Source organism: Megalops cyprinoides, chromosome 7 (genome assembly GCF_013368585.1).
Source record: "Megalops cyprinoides isolate fMegCyp1 chromosome 7, fMegCyp1.pri, whole genome shotgun sequence".
Taxonomy (NCBI): domain Eukaryota; kingdom Metazoa; phylum Chordata; class Actinopteri; order Elopiformes; family Megalopidae; genus Megalops; species Megalops cyprinoides.
Window position 1 is genome coordinate 14,365,204 of NC_050589.1, and position 19,336 is coordinate 14,384,539.

Sequence of the window (19,336 nt, forward strand, 5' to 3'; positions counted from 1 at the left end):
ATAAATGGGTTTAAGAATGGTTAAGACGTACAAAGAAACTAGAAGCATTGTACTACAGCCATTTCTATTTCTGCTAAGTAAATAAAGTAATGCAGACTACCGCCAAACAGGCATCCCGACCTGGAAAGTACTGCCAACACACGTCCTGGGAGACATGCAGAGGCAAGCAGGCATTACTTGGAGGGGGCACCTGTATGCTATGGGGAGGGGGGCATGGTTCACAGGAAGAGCCTGACTGGCACACCCTGCTGTACGTGCTAATGAGGCCTCCCAGGGAGGACGACACAGAGGGAGACTCTGAGAGTTCCTGCGTTGCCTTCTGGGACTCACTGCTATAGGACTGATCCATCAGCGTACCCTCAGCAGGAAGTGCACCTATTAGTGTGTGCTGTCGCGGTAGCTCCAGCCTCCTGTTTGGCAAGCATGGCATTGGGCTGAGCCGTGGCAGTGCATGTGTCTTCGCAATGGGCCTGTCAGTCCCCCTCCATCTTTTCTTCTGCTTGGAAATGTATGAAAAGTTGTAATATGTGTAAAATGTGTGAAAGCCTCTTAATAGTATTGCACAGAGCAAATTCACATTGTTCATAAATAGTGAATTCTAAACCTGGTATAAAATATAAGGGATGGGACTCAGAAAGAGGGAGGCATGTTGGACGTGTGACTTTCCACTGCAATGCCAATGTTGTGTGTTTTGAGCCCTGATGAAGTGATCCCATAATCAGGTCGGCGGTCCGAGTGGCAAGAGAGAATAGCGAGATTAATGACTGATTGTTCTCAAAGGCCGTTTATGGAACAAGACAAGAGCAGCAGAATACATTTTAAAATAGGGGGAGAGAATTGAATTAACAAGACAATGTCTCCCACTTTCCAGTTTTGCATTTAGAGCTGAAAAGGGATTGCGTAAATGCACCCGCTTTTATACGGAGCACAAATAAAAGCACTATCGTAAATGCCTGTTTTTTTTCCCCCAAGGCATTTTGACTCAAAGAATGTAGTCTGCAATTTAAATAAAAAAATCATGGGACTAAATTAAGAGGGAGACAATTATATTGTCGCATACAGGTTGTGTTCTTTAGCTTGTGGAGTTAGGGGCTCGCCGTGATTGGATTTTTGATTGCTTCTTGAATGCATCTTCTGCTTAATTTAAACAGCACTGTCATTCTTCGAACAACCTTGCTCAACATCAAGGTTAAGAATGTCCTCCTTGTGCTGCCTTCTGGTTGCTTTCTGCCCTCAGACATGGTCATGGAGTGTATGGTGTGTGGGGTGTGTGTATGTGTGTGTGTCCGTGCTGTCACTCTGGTGTGTCAGGACCAAATCATCCTCCTGTCCCCGGTTGATGTCCTTGCTTTAAGGGGTAACAAGCTCCATCTGCAGAGTACAAATAGCCTCTTTCTCTCTCTTTCAGTCTTCCTTTTTCATTCAAACTGCCATCGTAGCCTCATTTTGAATTTTTTTTAAATATAAACCGTAACAATACAATTTGCATGGTTTTTCTTCATAGTGGCTATAATCAGTGGCTATGAAATATATATACATCCCACCTACATATTTATATACATATATGTGTATATATAAATAGGCTCTAATGGACTACTTTTATGAGTGCCCAAATGGAACAAATTGTAGTGACAGCCCGTGACTGCATTGGATGTAAACAGAGGTGGCCTGTCTGACATCAGGCGTACTCATATAAGTGACAAATAATGTACGTAATGGATTCATCTCATTACAGAGACAGCATCACGCTTGAGGTGGATGAAGACATGCATGTGGCCAATCAGACGGTTATTATGAACGGATCAATAAAGTGGTCTTCAAAGCAGCCCCCTTTCCTCCCGATGTTCCCCCCGTCTCTCTCAGCTCTGCTTTGTGCTGCTGTTAAAAGGTTGTGAAAAGGCTGCCTAGTGCTTCAGACGTGGTAATGCTGCAATCATACCGCAGACAGGAAAGTGGCAGAGAAAGAGAGAGAGAGAGATGTGCATCAGTGTGTGCTCCCAACACAAAACTGTCATTACAGCGGTGGCCTGCCTCTATTCTGTTTACACATAGACCACCTCAGGCAAAGGTGCTATTTTTACGAGGACAGTTTTATCACTGGTACCCTTGGGTTTTTTTGTTGGCTGGAGCACTGAATAAAAAAAAGAAACACACAAAAAAACAGTGCTTTTCCTTAGTGAATTGCCTTGAACGGGCAAAACACTGCCAACACCCGTGGATAGAATGTTGTCCCTACTTTTCCCTTTTAGTTAGTTTTGCTGCTTAAATTTCCAACTTCATACCAGCTGAGGGCTTTTCAACAAAGGACAGCCTGCAAGACCAGGGTCGAGCACTCCAGAAAGAAAATGAAAAAGGTTTATCAGCCGATTACAGCACCCCTACACATAATGGGATTATTTACTCCCTCCGCCCCTCAACCTTCTGTCATGAAATTGCATTTGCTGGTGAGAGAGGAAGGGAATTCCCTCCTGGATCAGGGCCGTGGAGGCAAGCATCAGACAGAGCAGCGGGTTTGTGGGGGAACGAACTCGCAGGCATGCCGGCCTCAGAGAGACCAGCGGAAACACTTCCTGTCTTAGAAGCCTTTATTTAGAGCCACAATCCTATTATATTTCTCGTTTGCTGGCTACATCATGCCAGCGATAGTCACGCTTCTTGGGTCTAATTTCTTACCTCCCGTCTCTCTCTCTCTCTCTCTCTCTCTCTCTCTCACACACACTCCTCTGAACCTCATCCTGTCTCTCTGTCTCTTGTTGGGCTGTTACATATTCATACGTTGAAACGTCCTTCTCCTCTTGCCGCCTGCCAAATGCACGCATGGGGAGCCTCTTGACATAGATTCCTGCCCGTGCTCCTGAGAGCCTTTGCTAAATGGAGCACCTGGCCCACGTAAGGCCTCTCTGGTGAATAGGCTCTCCTTGTCGCTCACATTGTTCTTTATTAGCGTTTCTGCTGACTGCCCCGCCCATCCACCACCCAGGGTTTGAGAGACCCGCTCCCCTTCGCTGCATATTCCCGCCGATTCCGCTGCAGGATTCCAGCTGTGACCAATGGTGAAGCCGAGCGGGTGAAATAGATGGATCGGGCAGGGTCTTCGCTCACGTTTGTCACGCCGCTATGGCAACGGTGTGCTCCCTCCTCTTAGGGGAGGTAGACATAGAGCAGCTGGCTGGCTCCGGCTGGCTCTAGCCAGCTCCGGCTGGTTGGTGGGAAGCCTGGGCTCCCCTGTGAAGGATCTGGGCCCTCCTTGCAGCCGACCTTGTGGAGGCGGAGTGAAACTGGGCTACCTGTCCCATGTCCGTCACGCTTCGCTGCACACATCCGCCCAGCTCCCCGCGCGGCTCTCTGGCGGGACGTTAAATATTCAGGTGTATTCTGATGGGGGGAGCCGCTCTCGTCAAATTACTGAGCCTTTAAGACGAGCTGTGGCGGGGGGGGGGGGGGGGGGGGGGGGGGGGGGGGGGCTGGTGCAGGGAGGGTGTCGGTAGGCAGGGTCTGTTGAGCACACAACACAACTTAACTGCTCCATTTCTCTTAATTACTGCATGGCTGAGGTGTAAGGGGATGCCTTGCTCACTTCAACAGAGAGACATACACACCGTACAGGTAGATTCCCCTGCCCTACTCCCCTGCTTTCCACGCTCACCTTAATATTGCGGTTGAATGCAAATTTTCAGCTTGGGGGTGGGGTTAGTATGAGGCTTTACAGCCTGTAGGATTCAGACGGCTCCTTTTATGGACACAGCAGCAGTGCTGCCTCTGACAAGGGGGCGTACATGGTTCTCATCCCCCCACATCACTGCCTTACCCCCTGCACATGGGCTGTCCTACTGCTGAGAATACACCTGCAACAGGGCTGGTCACAAGTGTGGCCCCACTGGCCAGTACTGTGGTTTCAAACCAATGAATAGTGCGTGTGTGTGTGTGTGTGTGTGTGTGTGTGTGTGTGTGTGTGTGTGTGTGTGTGTGTTTGCATATGTTTATGTGTGTTTCGTTGTCTAGTCTAACAGGCCAAAATCTCTTCCTAAAATATTAATAATTTTGGCACTGAGCATTTCATATTATTACATAGCTATGTTTGTACATTAAGTATTTTCAGATAAACCTCTGTGCATGTGTGTGTGTGTGTGTGTTTGTGCATTATATATAGTTTATGTGTGCATATTAAATTTGTGGCTCAGTAATGTATCTTTCATGTGTAGCATACATTAAAGGATGTTGTGTGTAGTCGGCACTTGTGTGGTGTGCATTTTTGGCTGTAATGAATTTTGTGTTCTCAGTGATGCATGTGTAAACATGCACTTGGCATTTATCTGTGGGCAGTGTGAGCTTGGTTATGCATCTATAATAGGCAGTGTGTACATGGTGATCTGTCAAGTATGTAATGTGCACTTGGTGGTGTATCTACTATGTGTAATGCTATGTGTAATATATCCTTTTTTATCCTTGTTCATTGAAGGTAGTGTGTATGTTCTGGTGTATCTGCACTCTACTCTGATAGTTGATCTGTAGTCTGTACTGTACTGTTGATCTGTAGCTTTGTGGTCTGTACTGTGTGCGCATTGGGTTGCTGGCAGCACCTCCCCATGAAGTATTCAATCACACACATGTATGTCAGCACGGCTCAGCTGGCTGCGTGCCCAGAGCTGAATAATAATGTCACACTTCAAGTGTTCTTTTATAATGGCCAGATGCACCTGGGGTCAATTACAGCTCTGCCATTTGTAATTGATATAATTCATTGAAAGACAGTTCAATCCAGCCTGCGTGTCAGACTGTATTTGTCATGATCTGATGAGCGTGTGATCTTTTCAAAGGGCTGCTTTGATTAATGGTAGTGGACATTAAAGGCTGCATGTTCCGCTCATCGTTTATGTCCTTTTAATGTGATCATTTCCACATACAGTATTTTCAGTGGAGCAAAATATCAGAGGTCGTGGGATCCACAGTCAAACCCGCTGCAGTGGTTTTAAGTGTTATAATTTAGTCAAAGGTCGCATGCAATGAGGACATTGTTCAAGCTGACCTTCATGGCTGTTATGTCTGCATGATTATGTTACTGCTGTCAGCCGATACTTCCGTAGCTACGTGGGTCAACGGATCATTGAAACTATTAGCAGAGTGGGCCATGCTGTGTAGATCATCCAGGAACCTGAGCTGTTATGCTTAAATATGGGGATTAAGCCTGTTGAATATTTCTCGCATTCAAACAAATGTTGGTTGTTCACATTGTTTTAAAAGCAAATACATATATATATATATATATATATATATATATATATATATATATATATATATATATATATATATAGGGTGTAAACAAAAAAAGAAATCAATAAATAGCTGGCCCACTTTTGGCTTTAGGTCAACAGCTTAGGTCCTTCTTGGAATTCTGTTTTATAAGTATTGTAGCAGCGAGTTAATCTTGTGTTAAGCAGTTCCTGGTTTTGAGAATTATGGGTAAACACTGTTTTAGTGTTCTTTAGTGTAGTTTTCTCCCAAAGTGTGAAATGTTACAGCCTGGCTTTGAGTTTGTGTTAGAGGGGGCTTTGAACTTAGTAATTTTGTGTGTGAATGTCAGAGTGTGTTCGGTCACCATCATAGACAAGCCTAGTGCCTCGTATTAACCAGTAATGGCCATTGTAACGAAACCAAGCTCCTAAGGCCCATATTGCTAATAAAGTTAGTAGCAAGACTCTGATCAATTCAAGATGTCTCACTGTGCTTCATTTGTGCCCACCACCACAGTATTGAACTATTCTTCATGAAAGATTTTACTTCTTGAAGGAGTCTCCAGTTCTTGGAAGATGAAGGTGGTGAACATATACTTTGCACTCTTTGTTCCATAAATTTCCCATAAAGATTCAATGATGTTTAGATCTGGTGATTAGGGAGGCCATGGAAGTTTGACTTCAACCTGGCTGCTTCTACCATGACATACCAATAATACGCCACACCATGTTTAACAGTTGTGAACAGGCAGTGTTTCTTTGAAGGTTTTGTTGGATTTCTCCAAACATAAACCCATCCAGATGGGTCATCAGACCATATTACTTTTTTCAACTACTCAGAAGTCCAGGTTTTGTGCTCATTGCACCAGTTTATGCATTGGTCACAAGCAGCTTCCTTATGGCAGCCCTAGCATAAGCTTTGAAAAACTCACAACATGCAGTTTTTGTTGAGACTGGATCGCAGAGGTGTTGCTTCACTTCTTTGGTCATTTTTGAGGCTGTTATTTTGTGTTTTTTTGCAGCTATCCTGTTAAGTGTCTGTTTATCTCTGTGTGTGAGCTTTGACTTGTGGCCACTTTTTCTCTTCCCTGATGGCAATTGTCCTGATTTCCTGTGTTTTCCCTTGTTTAACTTATGCCATCATTATTTTTGAGACCGTTGCCATGACATTAAATGATTTTGCAGTTACTGTGAAGGACACACCAGCAGGTCAGGCATCAACTGTCTGACCTCTTTCAAAGTCTGTTAGATGTCTCATCTTGCTTTACAAACTCACATATTAAAGTGTTGATGTTAAAACATTCGGTAACACTTTTGTAACACTGAATACCCTCTTCATAATGCATTATAAGCATGACAATAACATGTTACATGCTATGCATAATACATTATAATGCACAACATAGATGCTAGTAACAGCTCCTAAATGTCTATAACTGCATTCATATACTGTTACCAAGTTGCATAATGTATTATGAAGTGCAATGTCATAGTGCTCTATAAGAAATGCTCATTATGAAATTGTTACCATGCCTTTTATAACAGAAACATATTGGTAATTACTGTTGACATTAATATAAAACACGTGTAGACTCCTTTCTAATTATGATTTAATGTTTCCTTACTTAAAAATATGGGTCCTTTTTCATTTGGTATTTCCATTATTTTGTGTCTATATATGTATTCCTTCCTCTCTCCACTTATCTTTGATTTTACATAAGGGCATCCTTTAAAGAAATTAGTGAGGTACAATCTCTTGTTTAGATAACCCTGCCTAGTCTGGGATAAGCTCACCCTTATCCAATACTCCATCAAGTGTCAACAAACTTTGCTTTCAGGTGTCAAACAGAAAAGGCTATCGGTGTCAGGTCTCACCCAACTTTGCCTTCAGGTTTCAAGCACAAATCTGTCACTTCTCTCCCATCAGTCAAGCTGCACTGTATGTCACCAAACCTGTCCTTCAGCTGTCAGACAGAAGTGCCTCAGTGTAGCTTCCATCAGTTGAAATGGCCCTCAGAAAGAAAGTCCTCATGTCTCAACCACACAGCAAATGTATACATTCTTACTTTGTGCTTGAATGTTACATTGTCGTTGAATATTGCATCATTCCCCTGGACCGGTTTTTATTTGTATGAACTGTTAAAAAGCTTTGTGATAATTCACATGTAAAAATGTACTGTAACAAATGAAATTCTGATTGATTGATTGATTGATTGAAGGGTTTAGGAAGACATGGAAGTGAGCACTCACAGATATGTAGTACATTAGACATCAGAACTTACTAATTAATATTTCACTGCAAAGAGCTCATCATACATGTCCAGATGATGTTTTAAGCAGCTGTGTGTGTGTGTGTGTGTGTGTGTGTGTATGTAACCCTAACCCTAACACGCACAAACACATATACAGAATATTAGTCCTTAAGGCTGCAGTCCTAACCAAAGTGGCACACTGGTTAAGATCATGGGTTCCCAACCACATAGGTACACACGTATACATTTAATGTGTATAAAGTAGATAAAGACATATAGAACAAATAAGCAAATGCAATTCAGACTGTGAGGATTTACCTCCCATATGGATCCCAAATAGACAAACCGTTAATTTACAAAATGCCTGTGCTGCACCCGCTGGTGGAAACATGTCTACAGTCTACTCAGAGTGGTCAGTTACCAGCCATCTGATCATCTCCCTGTTCATTGTAAAGCAGCAAACATTCTGCTGATGGCAAAAAAAACTTATTGTATACATAAGGAACTGTTACACAGACCACGTGCTTCGGTGGACCCCACCCATCAAATACATGTATACATTATCTGTCCAGCAGTAGACTGCTGTAGAACTTCCCTAGCATTTGTAAAGAGGGTAAATTGCTTAGACAACTAGATTCTGTAGGTTGTAGGTTCAATGCCCAGGCGTGACACTGTACATGTAACTCTTTAATGGTTATATCTAGCTCTAAGTTGTACTGTCATGATTGCAAGAGAAACAGGTCTATAAATTGGGATTAATACATCATTTTTATATAATTCTGGTATACTCAATTGCTGTTTCAATTTGAACAATTTAGTTGTATGCTATAACTCCCACGGTTAGTCTCTGCCTCAGAGTCCCACTTCCCCCCTTTTTAGGGGCATGTCAGGATTAATTAAGGATAACGAACTCTGAGCAGTGTCCGGAGAGTAATCCCACACTCAAATGGTCAGGGATACTGCCTCTTCTGTGACCTTGCACCAGATTGACAGATCTGTCTTCTGTAAACAGAGACCCCCGAAGTGCTAGAACCCATCACACAACGTGTGTATCGCTCTGCGGCGTCACTCAACACCTTAAGCACTTTTCCTCTCCACCTAGCTATGCGGGCAGCATTTACACTGTCATTGCGGCACGTTACCGATCTTATGTCTTTACAGTACATCGATCACGGGCTGACAATCCTGATGTCTTTTTGGATAGGCACGCTTGATGCTTGCAGCATGGATGATGGACAGTATATTCGTAATGCACTCTGTCTCGGCTGCGAAGGACAGTATTTGTACATTGTGTTCTGCCTCAGGGGCGACGGGCACTATTTTTACACTGTGTTTTCTGCCAGGGGTGATGGACTCTATTGTGCGATGGAGACAGAGAGAGAGAGAGAGAAAGGGGGAGCGAGAGAGAGAGAAAGTGCCATGGCTGGAGAGCACGAAAGCAAATACTGCTGGAATATAGCATGTCACAACTTGCCTGCAAGGAGATAATATGTGTCAACAATCAAAGCTAACCTCACCCCCTTTCACACGCGCTCCCTCGAATCTCCATTCACACACAAGCCGCAAGAGGAAGCGCTTTGTGCTGCAGCCGGGTTTCCATGGATACAGTGTGGTCTCAGGTGCAGAGGGAGCTTGCTGAGAAGGGGTTGGATTGGACACACACACCTGCGTCACCTGTGTGACACTGTACCTGAACTTATATAAGGGTTCTGCAAAGTGCATTTTCTTAGCCATGTCGATTGATGCTTAGGGCTCTGGTATCGCCGTCATGATGTAGCTTCTGCATCTCCACGCAGATTTGAATTCAGTGCTGTCATCACACTCCTCCCATTGGATGATCTACAGGGAAAAAATGCAATATTTCCACATAATATATTTGTTCCACAGATCTCCATTTCTACCTTGTTTCCTGTAATATATGATTTCACCAACTCTAAATGTCTTCATTGTTTGGTACTTCAGATGATCTGCTTTTGGTTTTTAAAGAGATAAGTGTATGTGTCTGTAGTCATAAATTGGTGACTGTAGCAGTGTCTTTATGTTGTGCTTCATAGTGAAAATGAAAAGCATAAATTCATTTTCCAACATTCAGCTTATGAAAATATGGTTAATAACTGCACTATAATGAAGGACCTGACTGGCCCTTCATTATAGTGCAGTTATTAACCATATTTTATTCATGTTGTTCTTTTTGATAATTTGTTATGAAAAAATTGTGCTATAAGAAAATGTTATAAGAAAAATTTGATTTGGTCATGATTTACCTGGATCTAGCATTGTCTGTGGAGGTATCTTTTGCTTACTATAGGACCTGATGTATGCCAGCATTTTTTGTGCACCTGCTTACACCACTACATATTACTTCATGCACCTGCCTACCACTTAGCCTCATTGTGAAACCTTCATTTTCAGTGAGGAGAGTGGTCAGGGTGCTCCGCTCAGGGGAAGGACAGTGCCTGGAACTGCTGTACTACTGAGCATTGGTTTTGGTGCCAAAACAGCATTAGAGATGTGTTGTAAATGATTTAGATGTGGAGTCTGTACAGTGTTATATACTTTATGAGTGAGGCTGTCAGGGACTGAAAGTCATCAACAGAGCAAGTTCATATTTGTCACTAACCTTTTTGATCAACTACATAAATATGTCATTGAATATGCTGATTGTGCAAATGAGTATTTGATTATAATTTGAATTGCTTTTCAATTCAAGGGCATGAAAAATGTACATGACTCATGTATTTTTTTCACTTGGATTTCCACTAGCCTAAAAACTGCTGCAAAAACCTCTATGGGTCCAAAGCACTTACAGTTTTCACAGATTTGTTGACCTTTTTGTATTAAATGTCCGTTTTTACCATCCTGCCAACTTAGCATTAGTGTTCTCACTGAGGGAGGAAGCTTTTGTGGTCTGATAAGTGGGTCATGAATTAATCACAATTTCCAGCCATTAACTGCACAACAGAAATGTTGTTAGCTGCTGTCTTCAAATTATGAACTATAATCGCACGGCACACTTAACTGCCCATTTGAGCAAGCATCCCGTTACTATGAAAGAGTTGTCACCCAGGCTGTCTGTCTTGTGTTTTACAGATCCTGGCCATCATATCTATTCTGTTCATCGTGCTGTCGACCATCGCCTTGTCCCTGAACACGCTGCCGGAGCTGCAGGACACGGACGAGTTCGGGCAGACGACGGACAACCCCCAGCTGGCCCACGTGGAGGCGGTGTGCATCGCCTGGTTCACCATGGAGTACCTGCTGCGCTTCCTCTCCTCGCCCAACAAGTGGAAGTTCTTCAAGGGCCCGCTGAACGTCATCGACCTGCTGGCCATCCTGCCCTACTACGTCACCATCTTCCTGACCGAGTCCAACAAGAGCGTGCTGCAGTTCCAGAACGTGCGGCGGGTGGTGCAGATCTTTCGCATCATGCGCATCCTGCGCATCCTCAAGCTGGCGCGCCACTCCACGGGGCTGCAGTCGCTGGGCTTCACCCTGCGGCGCAGCTACAACGAGCTGGGCCTGCTCATCCTCTTCCTGGCCATGGGCATCATGATCTTCTCCAGCCTGGTCTTCTTCGCCGAGAAGGACGAGGACGACACCAAGTTCAAGAGCATCCCGGCCTCCTTTTGGTGGGCCACCATCACCATGACAACAGTGGGCTATGGCGACATCTACCCAAAGACTCTGCTGGGGAAGATTGTGGGCGGCTTGTGCTGCATTGCCGGGGTGCTAGTGATCGCCCTGCCCATCCCCATCATCGTCAACAACTTCTCCGAATTCTATAAGGAGCAGAAGAGGCAGGAGAAGGCCATCAAGCGCAGGGAAGCCCTGGAAAGGGCCAAGCGCAACGGCAGCATCGTATCCATGAACATGAAGGACGCCTTCGCTCGCAGCGTTGAGCTGATGGACGTGGTGGTCGAGAAGGGCGGGGAGAACGCGGGGAGGAAGGAGAAGGTGCAGGACAACCACCTTTCACCCAACCGCTGGAAATGGACACCCAAACACACAGCCTCGGAGACCAGCTCCAACAAGTCTTTCAACGTCAACGAGCAGGGTTCTCCCAACGAGGCCCGGACGTCCAGCCCTCAGCACCTCAATGTGCAGAAGCTGGAGGAAATGTACAGCAAAATGGCCAAGACCCAGTCCCAGCCCAACCTCAACACCAAAGAGAGAGGACTGTCCTCGAAAGGCAAGCACAGGGACGAGATCGAGATGGGCAGCATCGTGGGGCCCGTGGACCCCCTGCTGGCCACGCACGAGGGCGTGGTGGACATGAAGAGCCTGTCCAGCATCGACAGCTACATCAGCTGCGCCACCGACTTCCCAGAGAGCACCCGCTTCCCGCACAGCCCTGTGGCCAGCGTCCCCACGAGGGTGAGCGCTAACCCCGGCCTGCAGACCACGCTGGAGCACGAGCCCATGCTGACGCCGCACTCAGTCTCCAGGCAGCCCGGGCGCAGCTCCGTCCTGGAGATCAGCTCCAACCCGGAGGGCTCCCGGCACAGCTTCTTCTCCGACAGCCCGCGAGGCCTGCGCTTCAGCAACCCGCTCAAGTCGCACTCGCTCAAGGTCAACTTCCGGGGCGGGGAGGCGGGCACCTCCTCCTCCGCCGCACACGTGGGCGGCGCCCCTCTGTCGGACAGCTCTGCCTTCTCCGACCGCTCCCTCCTGAGCCCTGAGGTGTCGGTCTACACCACGGCCAGCAGCAAAACCCCTCCGAAGTCCCCCGAGAGCCTCAGCCTGATGCCCGCGGTCTTCACATTCCACGATGCGTCCATCAGCAAGTACATCGATGCCGACACAGACGACGAGGACCATCTCCAGGACTGCTCTAGCACCAGCCCCTCCAAGCGCCTGCTGGACAACAGCAGCCCCAAGTTCAACATCAACGCCGGCTACCAGCGGGGGGCCAACCACCTGGAGATGTCTCAGCGAATGCTGGGCCAGAACTGCGTGTTCCCCCTGGGGAGCGGGCAGGAGAACCACGTAACGCAAGAGCTGCGCATGCCTCAGGGTGAGAGAAGCCGCTCCAGCACCTACGACGACAGCATTTGAGCCAGGGAGGCCCGTGGATCAGAGCGGGGAGCTGGGACAGAAGGGGGGTGAGTGAGTAACACTGGTGGAAAAAAAAAAAAACAACATGCCAAGAGCTTTGCACAACGGCGTTACAAACTTCTGACCAAGCCATTGACATGAACAAAAAGGTTCTAAATAACATCTGCAGGTTCATTTAAGAGAGGTGTTGCTGAAGACTCTGCCAAGTGAGACTTGTGAGAAGGAACCGCTTCTCCCCTCCCTCCCGTTTTCCCGCCTGTCAAACAGAGCCTGCCCAGGGGGCAGGACTGTGCTGCACAAGCAACTTTGTGGTGTGGCAGATGTCCTGGGACAGGGCAGGGCCAGAGGCGGGGCCTGCACATGAGGGCTGGGATGATCCAAGTGAACAGAGCAGATTGGGGGGGGGGGGGGGGGGTGGACACTGAGAACTGAAAGGACATGTCCATAAGCTCAATGTTTTTCTCCCCCCCGGAGTAGCTCACCTGGCCTTTGTTGCTCTACAGAATCTGATCACTCACTGTAGTTTAGGCATTACCGAAACAGATTGAGTTAGAGGCAATTTTTGAGTTTACTTCCTGTTTTTTTCCCCTCAAAACTGGCCTTAGTTATATGCAAGTATGTACATGCGTATTTTGTGTGTGTGTATATATAAAAATACACATTCAAATGTACACATATACACACTCCACGTTGTGTACACGTATTACATCATTAATTTAACTTGTTTTAAGACAAAGAAATATCCATAGGTATCTGTTTCATTTTCCTCTTACTTCATGACTAACTCAGAAATACTATATCAATCAATGCACATCCTGATATTGGACAGTAGAGTCTCTGAGATTGAGATATAATGCGGGGAAATGCAGTCACTATAAACACACTGTCTGTCAATTTGTCCTTTTTCATTCCAGTCATGTACTCAGCACCTCAAGGTGTTTTTTTTGGATTTGTTTTGTTTTGTTGGATGTTCATATGGATGTAATATCGACCACTGTTAAAATACATCCAAACCAGAAAAAAAAATTGCACCTTCAAATTTTCACACGGAATTTCTCAAACACATTCAGGAGAATCAGCCTTGCACCAATCTATCAATGTTTTACACAGTAAAATTCTATCCAGATTCCAAAAATGCGAACATGTAGACCATGAGACAAACTCACAAGCGAAGGACACACTGAAAACCTGTCACTTTTTGTCAGAGCATTAGGAACTGGTTTTGGGAAGTTCCATCTTTATATGAAAAGAAGAAATAATACAATATTCTATCATTCATGTACAAGTGGGTGGAGAGAGGAGGAAATTGACGGGAAAAGAAAAAAACTGATATGTATATTTTTAAGATATTTTCTAAAGAATGGATATGAGATAAGTAAATTATGTCATAGTTTTGCATTTCCACACACGGTTTATTTTAAAGGAGTATATTTACCAGAAAATGTTGTGTGGGAATGACACTGTTTGCCATTGTGTCTCAATGTGTGTTTCACCCAACTTCTCTTGGTATCCTTTTTTATGTGAAGAGCCAAAGAGTTTTTCTTTCAGTAGGCTGTAGGAGAGGGCCAGGGCAGTGGGGGTCCATTTCACTTGTGGTTCAAAGCTGCACACGCCACACATCCATCCTCAGTATTGGACCTGTATGGTCATTCCAACACCAGGGTGTACCCAAGCGAACAGCGCTGGCAGGACAACCACGTGGGGGGGGTCAGGGGAGGGGGGTGGACGGGAGTGGGGAGGCACTCCAGTGCACTCTGGAAGGAGCGTGGGTGAGGAGGTGCATCAGAGCGAGAAATAGAAAGGGGGACAGAAAGAGACGGAGAAGACAGAAATCTGCACTTTATCTCACAGTGACAGAATAATTCATGATCTCATTGGCTGCCCTCCAGGTAATGCTTGGCAGAAAGGTGGTCCAGCATCCATCTTACCCGTTAGCCATCACACACAAACAGATGTATGCACACACACACATACACACACACACAGCTCAGTCATTCCTAACTGGAGTGTGGTCCAGTCAGAAGCCATCGCTCACAGTGTCACCATTAACTGGTGAGCTGGCATGCGGTCTCCCCTCGTTGTGCTGGCACATTCCATATCCACATCAGGCCGGAGACAGACTCTCCTGTGCTGCCCATCTCCCTGTCAGACTGTTTTAGTGCACGTCACTCACAGATTAAACTCTATATCCTGCATCCTCAAGCACTTTATCAGATATGAGGCATATCTGGTACACAAAATACAAGTGACTGTCCTTAAAAAGGGTAAAAAAAAGTCATTCACTGTATGATTTATGTCTTGTTTTCAATATTTGTTGGCTCTTTACATGGTTGGTATATGTAATGAGTGGTATATGGTGTCTAAACTGTTTTTCTGTGCCTTTACTTGTGATTAACTTGATCATTCCCGTTTTTCTGTTGCGGAGGGCGTATCATTCACTGCAAAGGAGTGCAGCCGCATATCAAGCAGACAGAAATGCAGAAGAGCTGAGAGGATATGGGTTAGCCGTGCTGTGAGTGTAATAGGCACTGTCGTGTGGTCACCAGGTCAGCAGACAGACACAGGCCTGCACAGAGGATAACACACAGGCACAGGTATGGAGGACAACGTCTTGAAGTCCCTACTACATCCAGTTTCCATGGTGACAGCAGATCCACTCTGGCAGCAGAGCTGGCCTAATAGAGCTGGCGGTGGGGGTGTGGTTGACATTCCCAAATACTCTGTCTCTGTCTCTTTCTCTCTCTCTCTTTCTCTCTCTCTCTCTCTCTCTCTCTCTCTCTCTCTCTCTCTCTCACTCTTATATACAGAAATCACACACTGACAAACAGACACACACACTCACAAGCACACACACAACCGCGCACACACGTACACTTCCGGGCAGGTTTTGAAACGTCTCTCGGAGAACAGATAAGAGAATCGCGTTTCTCGGGAGAGCAGAGTGGATCGAGCACATTCCTGTCTCAGCTGGATCCGACCGAGCGGAGCTGAGGTGTGAAAAGAATAGCAATTACTGCAGGAGGGGCTCCCTGTGTGAGCGCCGCAGTGTGCCCGCTGATTAGAGCCATGCGCTTTCTGCTTAATGACACAATACTCACTGGTCAGGTGGACGCAGGTGGAAACACCTCGCCACAACCGACGTCTGCTTGTGGCAGAGACAGCGGTTGTATTCCCAGTGCCACTTGGGGGTGGGGTTGTGGGGATGGGGGGGGGGGGGGTGTATTTTCTTCTAAGGATTTTTTGGACTGATGACAAAGTAATATGGAATGTATTGAATAATCACAGCTCAGACTGCTGGGGATACACACAAACCTCTCAGGAAGGGAATCGTTTGCACCTTTTTTTCAGATTTAATTCCTGTCGCTGTTAACTGTTTCAGGTGTTAACCTGGCAATCACCTCCGAGGTTAGCTTCACAGGGAAACTTCATCAGGAAGATGTAGGCATCTGAGAGGGAAAATGAATACACTTAAGAGGATTAGAGTGGCGCTCTTATGAATCCAGCTAGTGTTAGCCTTTAAACGCTGAGGGTGTTTAAAGCTTTTCCCCTCCATTGTTCCAGGCCCAATCCACAGTGGAAAATGCTCATCCTTTAGATGGGATGAAAATTAAAAAGGAAATTCCATGACTGATTTCATTGGCTGCTCTGGGTCCCGCTGTCTCCAAACTCTGTGTTTGTGTCTGTGTATGAGAGTGCGTATGTATATGTTTGTGTGTGTGTGTGAGTGTGTGTGTGTGTGTGTATGCGTATGATTCTTTGTATGTTCATTGGTGGATGGACGGTTGTGTGAGTGTACGTGTGCAAGTGAATGTGTACGTGTGAGCAGTCATATCGAGCTTTTTAAAAGCTATCAAAATGCGGCAATGGCAGAAAGGTTAAAGTAGGTTTTGAATATATCTCCTGTTCTAATGATACATCTCTTGGGCTATAAATAGAGGCTTGGGCCGGCTGGAGGAAGCGCGGATCCACTCAGACGGGTTCGGTTTCACCCGTGCCTTTGGCAGCTCGTGTCACCGAGTTCTTGAAAACTAAACTTTGTCAGATCGGGCAGTGCAAGGGGGCAGGAGAGCAGTAGAGCCTGGGAGAGAGGACAAGACAGGGGGCACCGGGGGGGGGGGGGGGGGGCAATGAACTTTGGGCCCAATGCACCATTGGTGAGGATCGGTGCTGGCCAAGCTTCCTATAACTACTTACAGTCACACAGCTTTACAGGGATCTGCGTAAAAGGGCCAACAGAAGTCAGCATCTAGGGGCAGAGTGATCTGGACTGTGTGGACTTTTGAAATTCTGAGGTTTTAGGGTTGTGAAACATGGCCAGATTAATGGTAGGATGCCACTTGGCTCAGTGTACAATTCAGCGTAACGCTATCAGCGGTAAGCTTGGACAAACCCATCACCATCAGCCTACCCTACACAATTTGCTTCTTTTAGTAAAAACAATCATACAGAGGGTCATGTGAGCGCAAATCCATTTAATACAGCAAAACCTGTTATTAACATATCAGTACACCATAGAGATTCCTCATTATATCTTAGGTTATCATATTTAATGTGAGGAGAGTCTAAATCCAACTTTGGTGATGAAATAATTTTTGGAATCATGTCAACACATTAAAATACTGGATTATGAGTAGCATTACGCTCTAAAACATTTTTCTGACTTCTTGATGTTGTCCTGTATATCATTTCATACAGTATGGGATGGTTTATCCACATGTAGATGTTTCCGTACTGTTTGATTTCACTATTGCAGATGCATTTCTTCACCCATTTATCATTATAAGACACATTAGCTCCCGTCGTGCCTGGTTGTGGAGGGGCATTGTTTCAGAGCACCACAGAAATAGATAAGACAATCAACCCATCTCTTCCTGAATTTCTAATTGTTAGTTTTCTATACAACTTCTTGAGGACGGTCAACACTGTACAATTTTTCTTTTTTTTGGGTGTGGGGGGGGCAAGCTTAAGCAGGTGACTCTGAGCTGTCCATCTTTAAATTCATCTAAGAGGACAGGTTTTGACTTCACTGAACAGGGTCAGCCTAAGCTGCAACTAAGCAGTCAATTCAGGAAATGTGCTGGAATTCACTTAATTGAACTGAAAATCGGTCTTCATTTCCTTCATCTTTCGATTCAAGAACTGAATTTACATTCATTCCCTAAATTGACTGAATTGAAATGGATTTGACCCCTACTCTGTTATCTCTCTGACTTCTAAGTAGTCATAATGATATACGAAATGTGGGGTAATTTGGAGTAATTCTGGAGTAAATTAGGAGTAAGTTTGCAAGTGTTCAGTTTAGGTGGGGGCAACACTTACGAGTACAGTCTAATCAGAACACCTTTACAAAGCGTACAAAAACAATGACTGCGACCTTTGAGGCTGTATTTTCCAACAGGGGAAAAAATTGTTGCTGTTTTTTGTGGTCCATGAGCTATGGTAATTGGCTGCAGAAAACTGATCCAAATCAACCCTTTTTGCAGCTGCTGCCCATCCATTTGATCATTTCCTTAAAGGGCACTTTATATAAGTCTGAAATATTTTACTTTTCGTCCACAGAGCACGACTAGCTATACCGATCTTCATGTTTATTAGTGCAAAAAGCTTTAACAAGGATTTTGTTTTTTTGTTTTTTCAAAAAGAGGGTTTGTAAATGTGAAAAAGAGGGTTTATAAGTGTCATGTTTCAAAGAGAAAGCACAAACAAGTGACTTGTTTAATTGGTTTGTTATGTTTCCTTTTTTATACATAAATAACAATATATAGATATTATATCAAGGGTGCAGCCAAATGCAATGTAAATTAATACCTAATTCCCCAGACCCACTGTAAACAAAGGCCCTTCTATTTCCAGGGACTTTTAAAAGAAAAAATATCTATTTGCATAGCCCTGCCCTTCTCTAACGTTGTTTGTAGGTCTCGAGGCTGTTTGTTTTGTAAAGTTTCTACCTGTTGACTTTCTATGCCGTCGTTTCTGTATGACGTTATGTCGTTCGATGCATGTTGTACTTTGGAACCGTGACTATACGTGACACACAGACCCTGTACCTGTCTTGTGAAAAAAAGAAAATGTGTCTAAATGTCTGAGGATCTTTTTAGTTCTTTTTAAATCAACGTTTCCCCATTGCCGACTGAAAATTAAATCAATTATATGAGTTATTGATATCCTGCAGTTGTGCCCATTCTCTTTCCTAATTTTAAAAAGCAACATTTGTGCTTAGAGTTGGTTATAGGCCTATATTCAGAGAAAACCCCTGACAAGAGACACACTGGTTTGCATATATTGTGCATGACAATCACAGTATCCTTACAACAGAAGAAGAAACAAATTTCCCTCTATTTTGCTGTGTGTGATTAATTCATGTGACATTATGCGTTATCTGAAATTAGCCTCCCCAGATCTGTCTCACTTTCAAGACCTGAACACTCAGAAATGAAGGAACTTTTTTATTTTATTTTATTTTCCATCAAGTGCAATTTTACAAAACATACTATGGAATGTTCAAATTAAAATTGTACACTGAGAAACTGACTTTATTCGAGAGATTTGCTCCATTCAGTTCAAGTAAACCTCACTGGCCTTCAGCCTCAACATTAAGTACCCTTCACATAAATCAATCCTCAAGAAATAACATGTAGACAAATATCCACAGAATACTTGAGTATAAGACCACATCTGAGCGTTAAGCTCTGGTATAAATTTACAGGTTATCAAAATACTGTGCTGAAAAAAGCCTTTACTGAGCAAAGATAAACACTCAATGGTAGGCTGGGAATCTCAATCTTTTAAAATAAATGT

General features: G+C 44.7%; 1 protein-coding gene across 2 annotated transcripts in view; it reads left to right on the forward strand.

Moving 5' to 3' along the window:
* The window catches only part of kcnb1 (potassium voltage-gated channel, Shab-related subfamily, member 1), a 44,195-nt gene extending 31,389 nt beyond the window's left edge, over positions 1–12,806 (forward strand). For both annotated transcript variants that reach the window (XM_036533178.1, XM_036533179.1), the window contains exon 3: positions 10,574–12,806. In XM_036533178.1, coding sequence (XP_036389071.1) covers positions 10,574–12,538 — 1,965 coding nt within the window. In that variant the 3' untranslated portion in view covers positions 12,539–12,806. The remainder of the gene's footprint in view (positions 1–10,573) is intronic.
* The last annotated feature ends 6,530 nt before the right edge of the window (positions 12,807–19,336 follow it).